The sequence below is a fragment of the Nymphaea colorata genome, chromosome 3 (genome assembly GCF_008831285.2).
Source record: "Nymphaea colorata isolate Beijing-Zhang1983 chromosome 3, ASM883128v2, whole genome shotgun sequence".
Classification (NCBI taxonomy): Eukaryota; Viridiplantae; Streptophyta; class Magnoliopsida; order Nymphaeales; family Nymphaeaceae; genus Nymphaea; species Nymphaea colorata.
In genome coordinates, this window is record NC_045140.1 from 24,016,763 (window position 1) to 24,039,160 (window position 22,398).

Genomic DNA, 22,398 nt, shown 5'->3' on the forward strand with positions numbered 1-22,398 from the left:
TCATAGAGGACCAACATCTGTTAGGTCACAAAAAAGTGGCATCATCGAAGAGACAAATAGCTTGACCTTGCATGAATGGCGTCAAATAGCTTAATTATTTGTCGCTTATGCCCATTTAGCCAAATAACAAGATTATACGTAATGGACTCGGTAATCGATATCCAGAATATCACTTTCACACCATATCTAGACCCTGAATATTACAAACCTAAAGAAGTAAAGCCGAGAGATGGAAAACAGTAGAAAACATAATCTAAGATTGGGAAAAAAGTTGTTTAATCATAATAAAGGGAATCTAATACAAGAAAACGACTACCATGACGATCCTGCTCAAGTCGTTTCACCCAACCAACATGTCCTTGATTGAATCCAACCAAGGTTCATGCCTTCGGGCTCCACGCAAACTGAGAATCGAGAATCTCATTCTTGCCATGAAGGAAAAATGAAAAAAAAATGCATAAAATTCTCAAGCTAAACTTCCGAGGGAAAAAAATGTCAATGCTCTGCATGCTTCTCCTCAAAAAGGCCATCAGGACCTGCAAGAGATTTTTATGCCAAGACAGAACCATGTCAAACAGGCAACCATTAGCACATTAATTGGCTCAAATTAAAGTAGGCCCACAATCACTCCTCTCAAAACTCGGTCAAAGCATTTTAAGAGGCCAAATTAACCACTTCTCTTCCCTTCTTCCAGAGGAACTGCTGACCTTAGGGGATTAGGAATAGATGACTGTGTGACAACATCCTTGCTTTCTAGTGGGCTCCTTTCAGAACCATTCAGTAAATGGCATCTAGAGCATCCAAAATATGCCACTGAAAATCATCCTAAAACCATTGCATTTGGCGTGTGGTTCATGCTGGACCAGCGATGGATCAATAATGGGCACTCTTATCTGCATGGGCTCACCTGCGAAGCCTAAGTTTTGCTTTAGAAGATTCTCATCTAGAGCCAACTTTTTGGCCCTAACTCTGGAAATGAGGACAAAGGTTTCTCAACAATCTTCTGACAACTGCCAAGTGCCAACTAGGAGTCTACCTCTAACATCACCCTCAACCTGGTTTAAGAACAGTAGTCACAAAACAGATTTTAACTTGAGAACCCAGAGAATTAGTCAGCAGAAGTATGAGTGAATAAAAAAATTAAAAAATTTTAGGTTGGCTGTTAGGTGGATAAATCAGCACAATTCCTTTTTTCACACGAACCACATAAACCAAGTTATCATCTTATTCATCAAATTCTAAGATCATATTCCATGTAGTGAAGTATAGACAGCGAAGCAAAACATATTAAATTTGGACCTACATTTCATTTCAGGTATATGGAAACTTCAAGAAAAAGAATTAGCAAACACATTAAGCAAACCAGTTTTTTCATTAAATGTCTAGATTAAGATAAAACTTAATCACAATCCAACCAGTTCATTACATTTTTCAGCTCTGTCTATTATTTTCAAAGAGTTTTATATCCCAAAAGAGATTACCCTAGTGTGCAAGGAAGAGAGAGAGAGAAAGAGGGCACCTTTTGGTTCTTTAAGATTTTAGGAAAGTTTTGCTATGTACACGGTCTTGAGAAATAACTTATAACTAGAAAGAATCTGATTTATTTACATACACCTCTTCACCAAAAAAAAAGCTTAGTGATCTTGTTTAACATGATCTATTTGCCATTTGTTTCTACTTTCTACTAAAGTTAAATCCAAAGTTATTTTGGGAACAAATTTAGACCATCCACATTTTCAATTAGATTCCACAAGGAAAAACTACCTTTCATACATATATACCAGTTAAAAATTTGTCCATATGCATATATGCCGACTAATGAATGTCTAGAGACAATCATGCAAAAACCAGGAGACACAACTTCATATGCCTATCAGGCTGTAAGAAACGTGAAAATCTACACAAATCAAGCAAATAGGTGCATGGTAACTGAAAACTAAGATAAGCATAAAGGACTTCACACCCGATCTCTTACTGGAACATTAACATATCAAGAAGAAAAAGTATGGATATGGCTGCATACAGATTTAGTAAGTAGAAAAGGTTATATAATACTTACCCCATGGAAACTCCTTATTGCGAATGTGCAAGTATGGGTATGGCTGCATATAGATTTGGTAAGTAGAAAAAGTATTAGAAACTAGAAAAGCTTTCATAATATAGATGTCACAGCAATCAGGAAAAAGAATGATACAATTCTGCATTGAGATATTTCAAAAAATTGTAGCAAAAATCTACAGAATACAACTTTATTTAACCCCACTACCATTTTTTGTACATATATTTTCTCCACACTAATCTCATCTTAGTTGCATCTCTTAGACCAACAAACATAGCAATCTACAGCAATTTCACAATCTAACAGAGAATTTATAACTAGAACGAGGCTTCAGGCACTGTAATCTAATGCCTAATTTACACCAAGTAACAATGATGAGCTCAGCTCAAGCTTCATCCTGCAAATGGACTGGTAACATGACAGGCCACATGTATGACACAACATTTGTTATGAACTACCACTGAATCACTGATGATCAGTTTATCTCCCATTTAGATTTTTACATGTATGAGGTGCAACCAAACTAAAAAATGTCTCCAATATATAACTGCCATTCTGGAAACAGCCAACAATATCAACAAAATATCATGATATTTTTACATATCAGTGAAGAAAGAAAATATCGCAGTATTATCATAATATTATCCCGAGATATTCCATAAACATTTCCAGTATTTTGAAAGAAAAAACAGATATTACTGCCATGTGGGAACCAGCCTATAGTATCAACAAATGATAGTCACATCACTGAAAAAAGAAAAAAACACAATATTATCACAAGATATCATACAATATTTTCTAGAGAATTTCCACAAAAAAAAAAAAAAAATCCTTGTTCATATTTTTGAGGTCATGTTTTTATTTTTTGCCCCTTTATGTGACTTCATAAAATTTTGCTGTTGCTTCATTAGATTTTTAAAAGACATATGTTATAACTTTCATTATGCTCTTCATATTTTTCATACTTTAAAGCTTTCAAATTTTCCTGACGAAAACCACATCATCAAAAGAGATCCAGAAAAACGCTTTCTGGATGTTGCTGAAAACGATCTTGAGGACTGTGGGCACAACATGTTCCTGAAATCCTTTCTGAACTTGGTGCACAGAGGGTGAACCTTGATCCTCACTTTGAACACCGAAATAAATGTTTGCCTCCAACAAGAAACTCTCTCTATCATTCTGCCATATCTGAATCCCTCCAAATCATGCCAACAACTACTAAACCATAAAAATAATTCACATCATGTAATTGTCCCTAGATCATAATTACTGGGGGAAGTAAGGACATAAATTGTTTCAATCTCCTAAAATGCAAATAAGAAGAACAACAAGAAAAGTACCACAAAAATCCACCAAACGCCAAAGATAAAATCACAGCAATTATTATCTTAACTCCAGAGGATGGCGTTCATATGCCAGCTCAAGTTATGATCCTTCGAAGTAACCTTTCCTACATTTTGAAATTGATACAACATTCACAAAAATACAAATTTTTTCGTCCATAATTGCCTGAAGACAATGATCAGCACTGCAAACCGTTCTATCAGCCTCATCAATGAAAATTAAGATTCCCAAGCTCCTCTAGAAGTCCAAGATTGGAGATATGGGAGGAGCTATCAAGCAGAAAAAGAGACCGACTAAGAAACCGTCGATCAAGCTCTGCGACCCATCACAGATATCACCCTGAAACACAGGGACCTAGCAAACAAAGCTATACGTTGATATAACACAAACATTTTCCCTCGGATATTTTCTCACAAGGCTCAGGAAGACCGATCAATGCGTGGCAATTCCATCAACGACCAACCGAGACATCTCTCTCCTAAAACCGAACATCTAAAAAGAACCACGACCACAGAGATATGACGCTCACAATGCGCAAAAGAAGAACGAAGTAAGAAACTAGCCTCGGCCACGAAGTCGTCGAGCAATAGAAACTCACCGGCGGAGATTCCTGGTGGTGATGGCCCTGGGACAGGTTGTAGAAAGCAAGCACGGCGCACGTTGCGATGCCGGCGTAAGTTATCTTCTCCCACTTGCTCGTCTCATCTTAACGCCACCATCGTTGTCATCAACAAACACAGAAAAAAAAAAAACCCAAAACGAACAAAATTTAGATGCATGAAACATCAAGAAACAGCATAACGGAAACAAGGAGAAGCCCTAGAACCCCAAATTATCACCAAATGAATCAACGAACGAATCCAAAATAGCAAGAAGACGGGAGAGGGACAGGAGACTACGGAGATCATCGTGATGGGCCGCAGAGGAGAATTTGCGATGAGGATTGCTCGCAGAAGATCGATGGAGAAGAATCGTCCCTCGAAGAGGAAGAAGTTTCTTGAGGCCCGATCTTACCGCCGGCTGAGCCATCTCCTTCCCCAATCCCACGAGGCGATTGGACACGAAGAAAGATTTCCCGGCCGCCCCCCGAAAGAGTAGTTCGCATTTTCATTTGCCCGATGATTCGAATCAATTCGGTGCGAGTGGATTCGGGCGGGCTCGAGTGAACTGAAGAGTTAAAGCACTCATGTACTAACGCTCGACCGAGTCAGGTGGGCTTGGTCGAGAACGAGCTAGGTGAACTTAGCTTTTTTTCTTCGTTTAAAACATGCACATGCTAATATTCAAATTCTGTTCCACAATCAGATTTAAATTATTTCAAATTTAAATATAAATATCTTCTATCCTTGCAATATAAAAGTCGGGCTTGTTATTTTTAGGTTTAGGAGGCTTAACTCCAAAGAAGTTGATGCCATTTTTATTCCCTCTCTAAGAACTAATGAACTCATGTCAAAGTCGCTCTACTGCCATTATTCTCGCTGCCTTTGCAGTTGAGAAAACAACTGTTTTCATCTGCGATTTCTAATATATAATTGAATTGAAGATAGGGAAAATATTGGTGTCAGAAAACCATTGTTGAATTCTTCATTGCAACAAATTACTTGGTGGCGCCTTTAACGACGGTTGTTTAGCATGAGATTCTAGGTGGGTTTTATCCCAACCACTATTTCACGTTAAGACTTGTATTTGATTTTTCAACAATTTATAATCACTTTTTGAATATAAATTAATACAAATTTATGTCTTGGTGGTTTTAGACAAAATCTTTTTTTTATTGTAATGGCCTCTCTTTTCCTCTTTATGAATATGTTACAAGTTCGAAACTTTCCTTGTTCCGATCTCAGATCTCCGAATTCTATTTTTCAGTTAGGCAGCTCCTCCCTGAAGCAAGGTTCGATTTTAGGAAAATCGATCTGAACCAACCTTTCACAAAAAGTAGCTGGCGCGAGAGGTTACAGTTTCTTCGTGATCGTGAGTATGTTATGCCTTTCTTCCTTTCTCCACAGCAGGGTCTGGACAAGTAGAGATGTGGGTAGTGCTCCCTTACTGCCACTCTCTCTCCCGCTGCTGCTGTCTTCTTCTTACACGACTGCTACTACTGCGATGCACGTGAAGTACCACTGCGACTGACACGAAGCAGTCAGCCCACTTTTCTAACCCCCACATGCAGCATTCGTATTCATTACAGGCACACCTTTTCACGTACCCGCAATCCCCTCTACTCGATTGCGGTTACCCCCACCACGCAACCTCCCCTCATCTCACTGTGTGCATTAATGGAGTGCAGAAGAAATGCTCTGCCTCTGCGGCTCTGCACCTAAACAAATGCCAACGACTTTCAAACCAAACTCATGAACACAGTAATCAGACCAATTCTTCTTATATCACAAGAATCCAGCAAAGCACTTGAAGATTGACTCTTTATCACACAACATGAAAAATAAAACAGGAAGAAGAACAGGCGACTTATGTACAGGTCAAAGCAAAAAGGAAGAGAAGAACAAATGAAGCCGCTACAAGCTCTTCCTGGTTCTCAGTCATCTTTGTACAGGCTTACACCACCCCCAACCCCAATCCCAAATTGGAAAAGGCCTCTAATTTGTTAGTGGGAAACAAAAAAGCACTCCTAAGAAACTAGTAATGCACACAAAAGATTAAAAATCTTCAGGATACCAAAAAGGAAGAAACCTCCTGGAGCTCCTGCTCGGTTCTATGAAGAAGAAGACTGCTCTTGTTGAACGAGTTCCTTGCGAAGCTTCTGAGAGAAAAGCCTGCAGGCGTCCATGCTGAGGTCGACGGCGGCGGAGAGTGCGACGAAGACGGCTGCGTCCTCCATGCAGCCGACGTGTTGAATGCCGATCTGAACGACGGGTTTGCTGCACTTGCCCTCGCCTTCGACCGTCGAGCCCATGACGAACCCTCTGTAGGCGCCGAAGGGCCAGAGCGAGTTGCCGAAGTCGCCGCTGCTGCACGGGCTGCCACACGGCGAGCTCGAGCAGTAGGGGGTCGATCTCCCGTTGCTGCCCATGTCGATGGTGAACTTCCCGCCTTTGGACATGCTCAGCGTCGACTCCACCAGTTGGATGCCGCTCCCCATTCCGCCGCCCACCGAGTCGCTGATGAGCTCGAAGCGATAGCCGAGGGAGTCGCCGCTACCGCGCTCCCGCCACGCCTCCAGTCGGCCCCACGGCTTCCAGGTCCCGTCCGCCGGCCGGAGGATTAGCCATGCACCAGGATTAGTCCGGCTCACCCTGTCCGACCCTGGCGACGCGACGAACGGCGTCACCATCGACGCTGCAGCCACCGGCGAGCCAGAGAGGTCGTGGATCGTGATTGCCCACCCTTTCCTCTCCTTCGCTGGGCGCTCCCGCTCGCTCCCCAACGAGCTGAGCCAGCTTCTAGAAGAAGCACATGATTCCGGCTGCAGTGATCTGAACGAAATAAATCCGCAAAAATAGCCAAAAAATTAGAACAAAGTTAGCTTCCCTCCGGAAAAAAACAAGCGAAGAGATGGAGAAAAGTACTTCGAGATTTTGAAGAACATCGAGCTTCTATTTAATTCTTCTTTTTCAGAAAAGGCAACCATGAAGAAATTCGAAATTTCAAAATGCTCAAAATAAGTTGCCTCGAACAAAATCGAAACAATTTCAGGATCCAAACGGAATCCAGTAATTTGCAAAACATGAAGAAGAAGAAGAAGAAGAGAGAAGGGTAACCTCGATCTAGCGTTCCGTTCGGCAATGGATTTGCAGTTGAATTTGCAGGAGAAAACGGGCTGCCTGATGTTGCCTTGAATCTGAAACACCTGCGGGCTGCACTCCGGCTCTCCGTCGAACTGGAAGACGAATCTCGGGTCAGGCTCCGCCCTCACGCTGAGGTGCAGTTGCGCCGACGGCTTCGACTCCGATGTCGAGCCCTTCCCCCCGACGGCGACCCACCCGTTCTGGACGACGCACGCCCGCACTTCCGACCCCTCGAGCTCCAGCGGCACAGACACTCTCCCCAGCAGCTTCCCGGAGCTCACCCCGCACGTCGTCCCCCTCCTCCCGGTGTAAATTGCCACCGTCAACCGTGTCTTCCCGGAGAATATCGACTTTCCGGCAAGCCTATGCAGGTCCTCCCGCCCGAGGTGGAAGGTCGCTGCCAGGGTGTGGGCCTCCGGAAGAGGCGAGTCCGGCGGGACCAGCGGCACCATCGCCGTCTGCACGGGAAAATTCTTGAGACGAATCTCGCAGAAACAAGGCGAGCTGGACGGGTGGACGCCGGTTCGCGCCGGCTTCGACGCCACCGGTATCCGCAGCGCCAGGTTCCCCACCAAAACCCTCACAAAAGGGCATGGGTCCATCTCCCTACCCTCCTCTCCCCCTTCTTTCCTTCCTTTCTCCCCTCCTCCGTCCGCCAACCGAGCTTCTCCAACCAACGCGGACACGAGAAGCCCCAACCCTCCCCGGGTCAGGTGGAAGCCAAGGCTATGGTTTCTCCGTCAGAGGCTGCTCCTTCCGCCGTCATTCTTCCTTCAATCTCGCGCCTCTCTTTTACGACGATGGTAGTGAAATCCGAAACTCAGAGTCACCGGTGGTTGGGGACGATATAAAGGAGGAGGCGAGAAAACCCCAAGCTTCTTTACTTAGGTAAAGGCCATTGTTTTCCACGTTACAGGCAGGATTGGGATCACCGCTAAGAATCCCATCGACAAGCGGCCAGCGATTATCTGTTCTGACGTACGACCAGTCCAATCCAATCTATGTTTCTTCTCTTCTTCCCCCAATGTACCTTGATCACGTTCACCTTTGCAGCCACAGAAGCAAGATAAAGCGAAAAGGAAGAAAAGCTCGTCTCCTTCCTTCCACAACATAACCACACCGAAATGGAGTGGAGAGAATTAAAAAGAGACAAGTAACGAGAGAGAGAGAGAGAGAGAGAACTCAAATTACAGAGAGGGAGACGTAGAGGAGCTAATGGATTAAACAGGCCGCCATTAATTTGAGGAGACTCTCATCCTCTCTCTCCCTCTCCGTTGCTTCGTCTTCTTCTTTTTCTCTCTCTCTAGCTACCATGCATGGCTGTAGACAGGCTGGCAGAGGAGGCCAGCTGTGGCTGACGTCGATGGTGGGGCGACCACCTGACAGGCTATTCGCCGTTTCGGCGACCTTTGACGTGGAGAGATTTTTCTTAGTTAATCCTGCTTGCTTAATATATTTTAAAATACTACTTATTTTATAACATTTTTCAAATACGCAGCAAAAATATACTGTTATGCTGATAACTGCCCAATTTTTTAATTTAAATTACCCGGCCATTAATTCCTCTTATAACCACCAAAGCCTCCGAGAAGGGGTTAACTATAAAAAGCTTTTCTAGTTGGTCCGCTTCCACAAATTTAGAAAACTTTTCCCGCTTTCTATAATTTCGGAGGGGAGTGGAAACGTGCAGTCTTTTCCAGCACGAGCGGGTGTGTCAGAAACGACCCCATCGAATCTTCGCCCGCTCCGACGGTCGAGATTAAAGAACCGCCTGCGAACGTGGCCGCGTTGTGGGCCGTTGGATCTTAATGGTTAAAAACGATATAGTAACGGAAAACGGTGAATTGCTTTCTTGGTCAAAAGTAAATAAATAAGAAACAAGTTGATTCCATTATTTTACGGGCAGCATTTATTTATTTATTTGCCCCTTTTTTATTCGCCGTACCCTCTTGGAGTTTAAATCATTCATCTAATTCTTGTACATTGCAATGAATAAGGCGTTAGACGGAAACCTTCGAAACTTAAAAGCAGATTTTTTGTCATTTCATTAAAAGTCGAGCGTTTTTTTTTTCTTGTACATTGTTTGCTTACACCATGGGCTCGGGATGTTTTAGATCAGCCTCCGGTCTGAGATTCAATGCTATCAAACACACCATCAAACGCTGCCTAAGTTGTAGATAAAATTGGATCAATTGCTAGAAGTGGAACCACACTTAATTGGTTGATTATTGAGTTTAGCAAGACATAGCACACATAAGTTAAAGCAGAACTTAACACCTACCATATTTATATTTTACCCACGACGAGACATTTTGTTCATTTGATGATAGTTGGTCATGAAGTTTTTCAAATTATATATACATATACATTGAAACCGTATCTAGATACTTATGTAAAACTATTATTTGTCACAAACTTTCTTTGCGTCATTTTTGCTAAAATTTAACCAACTATTATGTACGCAACTTGTGACACGCATCGAGAGTAGAGATGCAACTGACGATAATTTCCCTTACTTTTAGCATTCCTAAGCCTGACGTAAAATTTGACGGAGGAAGTATACTATAACAAAAAGAAATTGACTATTATAATAATTTCAAAATCACGGGATAAAAAAAGTACATATTCCAAGAAAGTTGCTACATCCCAAGAGTTGGTAGAAGGAAAATAACAGTTTTTTATTGCTACATTTTATGAACCAGAGAAACAGAACTTACCTATTCAGGTGGCATGCTTTTTAACATTAATCACAAAGCAAGGCCTTAATTATGTGTTATAATAAGTTTAAAACGACTGAAATGTCCCTGTTAATTAAAGGGAAAAAAAAAACTCCGCCGCCTCATATAAGGGTAAAAATAAAATTTAAAAATCTTTACCATGTCAACAACCAAACCAAGTTCCAGATTGAGATATGGCATAAAGAAGTGTAGCATTTTGCTTTTTTTCCAAATATAAGCCGGCTGGAAAAGCATAATCAGTTTTAAGGGGCCTGTTTTGGAACAAAAATTTCTGGGGCAAAAAAGAAAAAAATAAATCAACAAAATTGGCGTGAGTTAGAACTCACCACCATTCTCCTTATCCAGTTAGCCTACAATTTGACGTTTAATTAATTAAAAAAAAAGTTTGACAACTGTCAACCATAATTAAACAATAAAAAAACTGAAACTAAAAAGTACAATTTCTTATGTGACGACTCAACTTGCAAGAGGAAGAGAGGATCCAATGCTTGCTTTATTGGGAGAGGGGAGGGAGTCAAAACGATTAAACTAATTTAATAAAATAAAAAAGATCAATAATGTCTTCTTACGTTCAGATTGAAAGAGATAAAGAGGGCCGCACAAGATTTTTCATTTTTTCTTTTATTTAAAGAACCAAGTCTCGAAATGTTAGAATTTTCTTACCATTTTTTTATATAACATGTTTTTATATATAATAAATTAAAATAAATGTCAAAACTGTTGTAACAGGCACGCCGACTCGGCCACGGAAACGGAACCGGTTCTTCCAGGCCGATTCTGACGACACTCCATCTCACCATTCAACTTTCAACCTTCTTCAACTGAGAAGTCTTCATGTCTGATGAAGGAAGCTTGGTTTGAGAATATGTAAATAACAAAAATAATAAAATAATATCATTTCTTAAGTATGTGTTTGTTGAGCGACTTTTAAATCCAAAAGGGTTGGTACAGTGGGACAGGCATCCCCTTCTCATGGGCGCTTAGGTTATGACCAGGTTTTTTCTTCCAACTGTTCAAGTGGAAAATAAATAAATAAACAAATAAAAGAAAGAGCTAAACAGCCACGGCCACATATGAGCTGCAGGAGTTCACTAGCTCCTACCAACCAAAATACTTGACATAAAAGCATAAAAATATCATAAATTTAACCATTTATTGCATCCCCCTGCCTTAAATTTAGTTTGAAGGGCATCCACCTATTGTGCTAGGTATCATAGGGACAGGAACAGAGTCATAAGGCAGAATTAAAGTTTTTAAATTTTAAGTGGGGTCGAAATATCATTTTTCGAAATTTTTATATAGAACAAGTGAAATTTTCTAAAATTTACATGTAAATTTTTATTAAAAAAAGCAATTGAAGTGGGGAGAGATGCGTTTCCCGGCCTTCTGCATTAAATCACAACACTCAAATTGAACCCTAAATTTCATACACCACCAAGCTAAAGTAAAAACAAGATGTCACTCTTAAGTTAAAAGTGTAGAACAGTTGGTTCCTTTGCTTTTTACTCCATCTTATACTATCAGCCAAGCTGGTTGGTGTTCACAAAAACAACTCCATGTGAAGGGGTGGTAGAGGTAGGCCCAGTTTGACAAGGCATCTAGGTCACTCATTTGGACTGGCTTCATCCAGTCCCCACCAATGCCTTACATGTCCCCTTGTACCTTGCTTGTCTTAGCCTGCAGCTTTTTGGCCCTTTGCCAAACCAAAAGCAAGATGTCCTTACAGGAGTTGCATGTGTTTGTCCACAACCATTTGCTCTGTGTCAAGTTTCTTCTGGTCAATCACACTCAAACACTGACTCCTACAGTAAAAGATGATTTGGGGATGGGTCTCAGTCTCTCTTTTGGGGGCCTTTTCCCCTTTGCTTGTGTTTGTTGGTATGCCTCCTCCATGTGACTGCACAATGGTGAATCACCCCTTTGGGACCCATCAGATTTGGATTCACATGTGTCCTCTTTTTTTTTTCACTTTTGCTGCACTTTTTTCCCTTTTTGGTGAGCAACCAAACATTGCTGGTCATAGATCTGCCCATGATCACTGTGTTCTGTAGCAAGCATACAAGTTTGAAAGATCTGTCTGGTAACTTGTGACAGGTTGTTGCGTAAATTTCAGTTAATGGAAGATTCTTACATGTGAAATTAAGTTGGCAACTGTGTTCAAGTTCGTTTGTGCGAGCTTGCTGCGGAAGCAGGATGAACAAGGCTGAGATTTTTGTGTTTCTGCACCTGTAAGGAAATTAAGCTGCCTTGAGAGAAAAAACAGAAGGCCTATACGCTTCTCCTGTTATGAAGCCAATAAGGTACTCAGGCAAATTAAGGAGATAAAACTGATACTTTCAGCTCTCAGATAAATTGTCTGTGATGAGTTATCTTCATAAAAGGCCCTGCAATTTCTTTCATACAAGAAACCAATTATAAAGTTGTTGTTATTGTTTTCTTGCTGGTGCCATCTTCTGCTCTCTTAATAACTTGTGCTCATTCATGAACACATTTTTTTGCAGTTTACTTCATTCTTCACATGTTACTTCTTACCTACTCTGGTGACTGTAGTTTACAACAACATGCGGGGCCAGGCAGCGGCCGTATTAGTTGTTTTCCTGAATCTGTGGACTGAAATATGCCAAAGGAAATCTCTGCAGTGTGAGAAACATGCAGCCTTAAATTTGGAGTGAGTTGGTCCAAAAAAAACGGTTGAATATAAGATTTTAGGTTCTGAAGGACAGAAACAGTGAGTGGTTGGCCCAGCAACTTCTCACATTTATTGTGGTAGACCCAAAAGCCTGAAAAATGTTGGGCTTACCCCTAACACAGTCACTGCCACTCACAATCAGCTGCAACACTGTGTCTTTCTTGGTATACCTGCAGGGTCTACATTTTGCCATGATAGCCTGGTCCCTCTGGACTGTTGCAGGACTTTGGCTTGAGTTTAATGAGTCTCAATTGAAATCAACTTGACTCTGGGCGGCTTCAATGACCTGTTGCATTTGGTGTTCCCAATTCAATTGGAAAAAGAAAAAAAAAAACTCATGGGTTGGTTCCTCTTGAGGCAATCTGTGAATGGAAACCTTGGGATTCGAGTCACAGATAAGCTTGATTATGACAGTTTAACATAAATATCCATCTACCACATTTTGGGATTCTTTGTGAGCAGGTGAAACTTTTTGGGGACATGTCAACTCTGAGGATCTTCTGGTTAACTGTTGTAGGTCACATTAGCATACAGCAAGATTGTTTGTCACATAGCGTGATGAATCCGCAGGTTCTGCCAAATGAAAATCCAATTAAAAGAGATCTCCGATGCTGATTTTCCAAGAAAAAGATAAAAAGATGTTACAGTGGGGGCTCATTTGAGATGTATAAAAGTCAAGAAACCAATCTCAGGTATTCTACAGAACTTTTTCACCAAAAAAATGGTTGTTGCATCACATTAATGCTTTCGCTTTCCCTGTCGGTGCGATGGGGACACTTGGCGCAATGTCAGACACAAAATGCTTATGATTATTCATGAACATGAACAAACTTGCGTCAACATACAGTTCTCTTTGTTTCTGTCTCTTTCTTCTCTGGATCTCGTTGCTTTGCATTTGCTTCTCCAACGTTTCTCTTTGCACAGATCTTATTTCTCCTTAAAGCTGTAATATTGTTTTTAACATGGTAATTTGAGTTCAGTGTTTAAGATTCTCTGTTGCAGATAATGAATGGGCAATACTGCTTCAATTAAGAAACTTTTTATGAGTATACAGATGGAGTGCTGTACTATTGCTACTCTTAACTATGGGAACTAAAAATTACAAAACAAATACTACTATTGACTTATTACTTATTGAGCCAGACAATTTGCGGTTTGAATCAATTTTATTCCTACCAAGTTTGTCTCAGTTCAACAAGAAGTTCACACCAGCTTAGTTTAAGCTGTTAGAAAGGCGGCAGATATAATATATGTGATCAAAAGATTCAAAACCCTAAATAATTCGCTTTTGTTACATTCTACTTCTACCCACTATAACTGGTCCTAAAGTTTCAATAGTGAATTATGGTTTGGAAGAGTGGGTACATCCCAATGAGACCTCCCTTACCTCTGCCCCCTGGACCAACTATGTGGCAAAGAGAATTACTCCTTTTCAGCTCATCTATGTTTCAAAGAAGAGAAGTGTTGAAATCAGGGAACCTTGTACATCAAAATGAAGCTCAAAAGAACATATTTTAATGCTTCACAGGAACATTAAATGCAAAATAGAACATCACTTTTCCTTTATGCATGTCTTAAACCTTCTTTTGGGTCTGTATTGCAAATAGGTGCATATTCTTTCTGGTCCTAACCACTTACACATCCAGTGGTCTTTTGGGTCTGTATTGCAAATAGGTCACTTAAAGCAGAGAAAATCAATGAAGAAGATGATGAAGGGATAGTCGTTAAATTAGGATGGAGAAAGCGACAGAAGTCTGCAGAACGACGCGCGTTCGTGTTTGGATCTCCACGCAGATTTTGACCTTGGAGTCGAGGCTGAGCTCGTCCCCGACGAACCGAAAAAGGGACCTCCCTTTTTCTGATGGCCAACCGCTCGATCTCCCGGAAGACGAAAGGAATGGGGAGAAGAAACTCACGCTCTCGTCAAGCGGGCACGAAAAGCAAGTCCAAAAAAATGTAAAAATTCAATCCTTGGATATATACAATTGCACTAGTCACAATGCGAGACGTCGTATGCATACTTCTAATTCATTTATAATTTTTCTTGCATGTTGTCGTACAATACGTCGGTTTCATCTTTGGGCTTCTGTAAGTAGATGTAGAAAAAAACACTGTAAATTCCTGCTGCAGCTGCCAAGCAGCAACTCAAAGAATAAAATGTACTTTGGAAAAGATATTTTGATGATCCACACAGCAGAGTACTCTATTACCTTTACTTTCAGGCCATCTAATTCTAGAAAAATGGCATGCCATAAGTTATTTTCCTGCATGAGCCCTGATGTAATCCAAGGGAAAGTCGGAGCTGGAACAAAATCAGAGTGTTCGTCTGTTTGAAATCTATTTAGGTATAAGACAGAGACAGAAGTGAGGCACTTTGTAAAAGAGTCACAGAAATGCAGCATTTTGCGAAAGTCACAAGATGAGCTGTAATATCTTGTCCTTGCTTTTGAATTTCAGGTTCTAAAGATGCTCATAACCAGGAGGTCATAGAAGCTGCATCCGAGGACCACAACTTCTACAATATCCCAAAGCATCAGAAAAAAAACAAAATCAACCAAAGAAGGAAAAGTAAATGTGAAGCTTTCACATAGGTCACAAATCCAAGGTGGAAAAAGTTCCAGCCCAAAGCATTCATATGGAAAAATCACACACTGTTCAAGGAAAAATTAAATATGTCGGTGCAGCCAACAGTTCCTCTATGAAGAACCAAGGAAAGCCATACAAGTCACATGGAAGACAAGCATATAGTTCTATACTTAGAAATAATTATTTCAATAAAGGAATTTCCAAAAAGCTTTTTCACTTGCAGTGCAATAAACAATTAGAAGTGCTTCGGCAGGTCATTCACTGTGAGCAAAGAATGCTGCCACTGCCTGTTAGTGGAAATGATGAAAAGATCAAAGCAAAGAAGTGTTTCCATAAATGTTTTCCAGTGGTCTCCACCCACTGAAGTCGAGAACACCGACTCTGACCTTGATAGTTTGTGGGAAGAGTTGGAACATATCTCTTTACATGTTCCACACTCTCCAATCAATGAGGTAAAATAATTCATCCCTGTTTTAGTTTGCTATTTATGAATGCACTTGGACAACCTAAAGTTGGTTGACTATGGTACATTCACTGTGTTGCAGCAATGTACCTTTGTTATTTAAGCTGAATCTCTTCAATGACCAAGAGGATTAGTTGTCTTATTTTTCTTGTTCTCTTTTCTTATTTCATTGTTCTGAATGATGCAACTGAGATCTGTTTTACTTCTTCTCTGGATTTTATCACAAATTTGGCTAGCACAAAGTCATCAATGGATTCTTGTTATTTGTGAACGTGTCAAACATGGCATCCTCTAGGACACTGCTTATCATAGGTTTGAATCAGAATGCAAATATGTTGGAGAGGAAAACATGGTTATTCTTCTGGCAATAAAACATCGAAAATCCATGCTTTGAAATAGTGGCAGAAGTTTACCTGCTGTTTCAACTCAAACATATAATTAAATGTTCGATGCCTTTGTCATTTTATGATGTGAGTATTTAACAAGGTCAACCGATGGATTGGACACTAAATATATAGTGGACAAATTTTCAATTAACCATGACCAGTGACCCAGATCTTGTGGAATACTCCCATATAACTGGTCGATCACAGAGCCGGCTGGTCGATCATATTTCTTCACAGGTAAGATCGTTTCACTTCCCCTCTTTCACCCCATCTCCACTTTGTTTCTCTGATTTTGGTCGTTCGGGGCTTGGAAGGTAAGCCTCCTTTGGAAGGTAAGCCAAACGAATCAAAGAGGCGGCTTTCACGGGCAAGGAAGAGCAGTGACAGAGGGAACTGCCAATTTTCTTTAGCTTTGTGCAGGGATATTCCTTAGTTATCTCTGTCTCTGATTAGCTTGTGTTACTATACTGGAAGATAGACCAAATTGCTGTGCTGCTTGAGAAGAAGAAGGTCAAAGAGAGATGAAAGTGAAGGACAACCTCTCAAAACTGCCGGAGGCATGTGGGTCTACCGCTTGTTTTCATCCTCTGCTCCCTCTTCTTTGCCGCCGGCTTCTTCGCTTCTCTTTTTCCCCTGTTCCAGGTGAGGCACCTCTGTGTGTGGGACTGTGTGTCTATGTGTGTGCATCTGTATGTAGATATGTATGTGAAGATGATGAAGATGTTTGGCAGGATGCCTCGTGGAGCTTGCTGGAGCTAAGAGATAGGACACTGCTTGAGGAAGAAGTGGAGGAATCATTTGCTTCAATGGCGCATTCCATTCATTTCCAGGTTTCCTGTTGCCTTCTACGTTTAAAGTTTAAAGAAACAAGACATAAACGAGTTGATCGACTTAAGGGAGTCGAGCTCGAGCTCGACTCTATATAATTGAGCTCGAGCTCGACTCTATATAATCGAGTCGAGCTCGAGCTTGTGTTAGGGAGCTCGACTCGAGTTCGAGCTCGAGCTCTGTGAGACGAGTTGAGCTCGAGCTGGGCAAGCTGGAGCTCGACTCAGCTCGTGTGCAGCCGTAGCTAGACTTGCTTCTACCTTTTTTTATTCTTGGCATGCATGAAAATTCTTACATTGTTGACTTGATAAGTTGATAGACTTTCCATTTGTTTTCAGGTTAAACTCATAGATCCAGTGGATTAATCTTTTAGGATTAATCTTTTACAAGGTAGCTATTTATTTCTCTTTCTTATTTCCTAGAAAACAGTCTTCCATGACTTTGGATAGTTGAGGTTTGTAGGAGATCAGCAGTGTACTTGTTAAGTTTTTGTATAAAGAGACATTTGGTTTCCAAACTATAGTTTTTCTTTCTTAACTCTTCCATAATCATTGATCTACTCATCGTCCAGGATTATGGATCAGTAGGACACATGGTCATATATGAGAGCTTGTGAATAGCAAGTCTGTGACATTCAATGCATGCAATTTCCGAACAGCGGTTTCAAATGGTGGGTTGTATATGTGGGTTTAATGTCTTTTCATTAAACGTGCATGGTTTTTCACCATGAAAAGCCACCATGAGCCTTGGTTACACAATGCATAAAACATGCTTAAATGGTTGAAGTTTCTATAATCTTAGCAACGATAAACGTGAGAAACTAAATCTTATTTTTGTGGAAAGAAAGATTTTTTTTTTCTTTATCATTAATTTTGATTGATCTTGCTGGGATTTTTTCCTTGAATTTCTCTAGAATGGTTGCCTTTCAACCTTATCATTAACATCCTCTCTCAAACTAGACGATGAATCTAAAAGTCCAAGTTTGCTGCAGAACTTTGTACAAGGTAATCATGCCATATCTTTGACAATGATTTGGTGAGTCCAAGTTTGCTTCATGAAGTTTTTTGTGAAGGTAGATCATATTTTGACAGCGATTCAAAAAACCTTGTTTGATTTCTCAAGATTTTCTTCATTGAGTCTTCGCATTGGCGAAAAAAACAGTGACGTATTTGGTCGTCTGCAGGCCACCTATGGGCTTCATTTTTTCTCGTTAAGCATTCTGCTCTAATACTAAGTTAAAAAATAAAGAAGAAGCAAAACAAATAAAAACCAGCAATGAATTTTTTTTTCATTAAACGTGCATGGTTTTTTACCATGAAAAGCCACCATGAGCCTTGGTTACACAATGCATAGAACTAGTTTAAATAGTTGAAGTTTTTATAATATTGACAACAATAAACATGAGAAATTAAATCTGATTTTCGTGGAAAGATTTTTTTTTTCTTTATTGAATTTCTCTAAAACGGTTGTCTTTCAACCTTATCTTTAATACTATAATGTTGGCAATGATAAACATCTGATTTTTATGAAAAGTGATTATGCGAGCCCATGCACCCCACACATCTAATCAGAGGGGCATTTTAGTATTTTATATATTAAAAATTTTATAAATTCCACCTTTTTTTTAAAACCCTTATAAGAGGAAGTGTCTTCCATTTATTTAATAGAGAGATTTTGATAATTTTAATCAATAATTCTTGGCGCCATAACATATAAGCAAAATGACATCACCTGCCAACTTTTAACCAACTTTTAAATTTTGGCAACAAGTGCCTCGATACAGGATCTTTATAGATGAACTTTTCCGTCAGCCTGCTCATATCACTCTGCTGCCGATCACTAAAAACCCAAAGGCCTTAATCAATGTTTAGATACTCATAAAATTTTAACTGTCTTCCTAAGTTAAAAAGATTGCTTTTTTTTTTTTTTTTTTAAATGCGATATCACTATCATATTGGTATAACTTGATGCTGAAAGCAACCGGTAAGATCTTCCCGATTTTTGGAGAAACATTCTCCCAAAAAAACAAAAAAAAAGCATAAAAAGAAAATAATAAGCAAATTAATCCTCGTATTTAGGAGTTATGGTTAAAAAACAGTGGTTTAAAAGATAGACTAGTCAATTTCAAGTTTTAACCCCCAATTCACTGGTAATTTGATAAGTTGAATTAAACATAATCCTCCGGATTTTAGAACAGTGAAGGGTAGAATCTTAGGTCATCTAAAGCATTTTTGGAAAAGAAATGGATACTTTTGAAAATTGATATTTTTCATTTTTCGTCCGCCTGGCTTTTCTATTTGACAAATTAAGGACATTCTGGTTATTGCGCACCCCAAGGCAGATAGTGCAATATAACAAAGGAGGACCCTTTGTGTTTTGTGCAAAGGTTTGTTTTTTTTTTCCAAAATATAATTTTTTGAGTTTTTGATTTTGTCTTGGAGGGATTTTTTTTTTTGTGAAAATTGTGAAAGAACAAAGATAGTAGATCAAATTTTTTGTGGTTTCTTAGCCATTCACTTCATATAGTCATCGTAATTCATGATGAGCATTGGGTTGGGTATTCCATAAGCATTGAGTACTTGGCCCAACCCAAGAGCGGGCTTAAAATTGGGCACCGAGAGAGCTAAATAAGTTATTAGTCGGGCTGGGCTGGACCAGGTCGGCGAGACTCAGTCTAATAATTAATTTTTTAATTTTTTAATTAAATATAAATGTAATTATATATATTATTGTAATTAATTATATTTATATATTAAACCATACTACAAAATATATTTTTATTTTAATTGGTCGGGCCAATTCTTGGGTTGGGCTTCCTGACTTTTTATCGGGCCGGGCCGGTCCAGATAGGGTTGGGCCTATTCCCAGTCCTACTTGAATGTGGTGAAAAAAATCATTTATCTAAAAAAGATGATAAAATCTTGTAATTTTGCCAGCTGATTTAGGCCCAGACATGTTGATACCAAATCCAAAATTCTTTCCCAGATCTAATTGTATCCATGTCCAACTTGAGGTAATGGTAGAAAATCCAGAATTTGGATTCAGATCGTGTTATAAACATGCTTCATATCTGGAGTTGTATTTTCTCTCTTTTGCATCAAAGGTTTGTTTATCCTAATAACAATTCGAGTCAGATCTAGTTCTGAAACAAAAAGTTCATAATCAACTGCAGTTCCTTGGTTGGACCTCCCATATAGACGAAATCAAATCCCAATAAAATCTCAAGAAAATGAAACAATTTTGGTTCAGTCCAAATCTGATGCTTCGAAATCTGCATGATGGGTCAGTTCAACACCCTTAATTTGAGGTATTATCTTAATATCAATACCATTTTTTCCCATGGCGCAGATAAAGAATTACAGTACTGTTATAAAATTGAGAAAATAAAAAGGGTTGGCTAATTCAGAAATGTAGTTGGATGAATTGTGAACAAAGTCAGAGTTAGCAGCTTCTTAGATGCAAAATATTTCATTTATTTTTAAGCAAAAATTAAGGGTGTGTTTGTTACTCAAATCCATGGGTCAAAGATCTAGCACCGGGATTTCATATTCATGGATCAGGGTTCTTTTGTGGTTACCTTTGAAAAGCATTATTAGTTTATTGGCTACAAGAGAATATATTTTTTACACCGTTGAGTATGAAAAAAAATCAAACATACATGAAATGAAGAGCAACAAAGGAAAGCACTTATTTGGGTCCTTAATTTAGATAGAAACTAAGTGTGAGAATAACACAAAAAATGCATATTAACATATATAAATTTATGAGGGGCTTTTCCGGGTTAGATAAGTTGCAACCTTAAAAATCAATACAAGAATGAAGAACACAACTAAGTAGACCGATGTATAAATGTAGATTTCTAGTCTATCAAATCGTAGGGATCGCATCTGTATCCTTTTTAAATGTAATATTCGTGGTCCTTTTTCTCTTTTGCATTTATGTTACATTTGGGGTCTCTTTGTTCGTTTAGTTTGAGTGGCAATCTTGCGTCCATGAACGCCTAAAAGGATGCAAATTCTGGAACTCGTCATCCACTAATTGTGGAGAAACTTGTCCAGTTATTCTAGGAAGTTTTCACTAAAAGCGTGAATTATTGAGAACGAAGAATGGGTCCTGCCAAGACCCAAAGGTGTTAGGATGGACGAAAATCATTTGCAAAATCGAAAGGGGTGCTTGTGGAAAAATGTCTCCACTGTTGTGGGTTTAGATATGTTGTTCCACTACATGTTAATGGGTTTGGAGGGAAACACAACCGCTGGAAAAGTATTCTATAGTGCACTAGAGAATAATGATCATCCCTTAGAGATTGCTCAAGGTACGATTCTAAATGCTAAGATTGTAATGTTATGATGATGAATGAAATTATTTGATTAATGAAACAAAATTTGGATCCATTAGAGCAAAACAAAATTTGGATATTATGAAATAAATAAATATTATCTTACAAATTCTGGGCATTGGACTGGGTTAGGCCGGCTCATCATTTTGTCCATCCATAAAGGTTTGTCCGGCTCATAAGAGCTTAAAAAAGCTCATCCAAGCAGATCAGGCCAAGCTTAGGCCAGACAATCTATTGAACAGCGTTCCCAAACTCAAAAAAGTAAATTGTTCATGCAAATAGAGCTGAAGACAATGAAGAGTATGTTCGATCATCCATCTGCATAGCAAGATACTTCACGAAGGGATCTAACAATGCACACCTTGAATCTTTTTATTGATATGAATCGGGAGCTTCCAATGATGCACAAATGCCAAAAGAAAAAAAAAACTAAAAAAGGTAGCACCACCTTCCCCACTTGTGAATTTTATTACTAAGCAAACCAATTCCGCAGTAAAGAAAACCCACTTCCAAACCCACGCCCAATTATGAAAAAGAAAGAAACTAATACAAATTTTCATATATCATACTAACAGGTTCTCCATTTTCTGGCAGTTTCAATGCCAGAGCAGATGGTTGAGCTCTGCGAATGCGAAAGCGACGGGGAGGTGTTTCCTGGTGGGCCAAAAGCTAGTGATGTTTCCGGCACGTCCTAAAAAGCTCGGACGGTTTTAGCTGATCATGCCCATCCTTCGCAGCAAATGCAGTAGCAAGTGCAGTTGCCTCGTTGCTGTATCCACCCTCTGCAACTCTAGTGGGCCTGCGGCTGTGAAAATGAGTGGATACCTTCTAGAAGCTTCATCACAAAATATCTCAAGAGATGGAGAATCAAAACGGTTACATTGTACAGAAGAAAATCATTATTTTTTTTTTCTTTTTGTAATTATTTTGTAAAGAGAGCCTTATAAAAGGGCGTACTGTTTTTAGCCCAATGAGGAACGCATTTTCTGGTATGCGTCTGATCTTCCTTTCTCTGTTTTTCTCTGCCCATCCTCTCTGTTACTGCTGTTTGAAATCTTCATGGTATCAGAGCAAATAGAGAGCATAAATGGCTTCACCTGCACATCACAATAATGGTTCATCAAATACAACATCAACAGATACCAATGCTCCTCCTAATGTCTCTGACTTTGTTGCTGATTTTGCAAATCCCTATTTCTTGCATCATTCGGACAACCCAGGGG

The 22,398-nt window shown here is 39.6% G+C and overlaps 2 protein-coding genes across 3 annotated transcripts; both read right to left on the reverse strand.

Annotated features, from left to right (window-relative positions):
* Positions 1-254: 254 nt before the first annotated feature.
* On the reverse strand, positions 255-4,548 carry LOC116249656 (cytochrome c oxidase subunit 6a, mitochondrial-like). 2 transcript variants are annotated; one of them, XM_031622839.2, is made up of 4 exons: positions 4,303-4,548; positions 4,002-4,108; positions 2,060-2,102; positions 255-536 (listed from the first exon to the last, which is right to left on the reverse strand). In XM_031622839.2, the coding sequence occupies exons 1-4, from the start codon at positions 4,430-4,432 to the stop codon at positions 496-498; spliced, it is 321 nt and encodes a 106-aa protein (XP_031478699.1). In that variant the 5' UTR covers positions 4,433-4,548; the 3' UTR covers positions 255-495. The 2 variants fall into 2 exon arrangements, with proteins under 2 accessions (XP_031478699.1, XP_031478700.1); XM_031622840.2 differs by lacking the exon at positions 255-536 and adding an exon at positions 543-1,055.
* A 1,207-nt stretch (positions 4,549-5,755) lies between these two features.
* Positions 5,756-8,440, reverse strand: LOC116251398 (uncharacterized). The gene is made up of 2 exons (XM_031625649.2): positions 7,120-8,440; positions 5,756-6,834 (listed from the first exon to the last, which is right to left on the reverse strand). Exons 1-2 carry the CDS (start codon positions 7,746-7,748, stop codon positions 6,114-6,116), a joined length of 1,350 nt encoding a protein of 449 aa, XP_031481509.1. The 5' UTR covers positions 7,749-8,440; the 3' UTR covers positions 5,756-6,113.
* Positions 8,441-22,398: the final 13,958 nt, after the last annotated feature.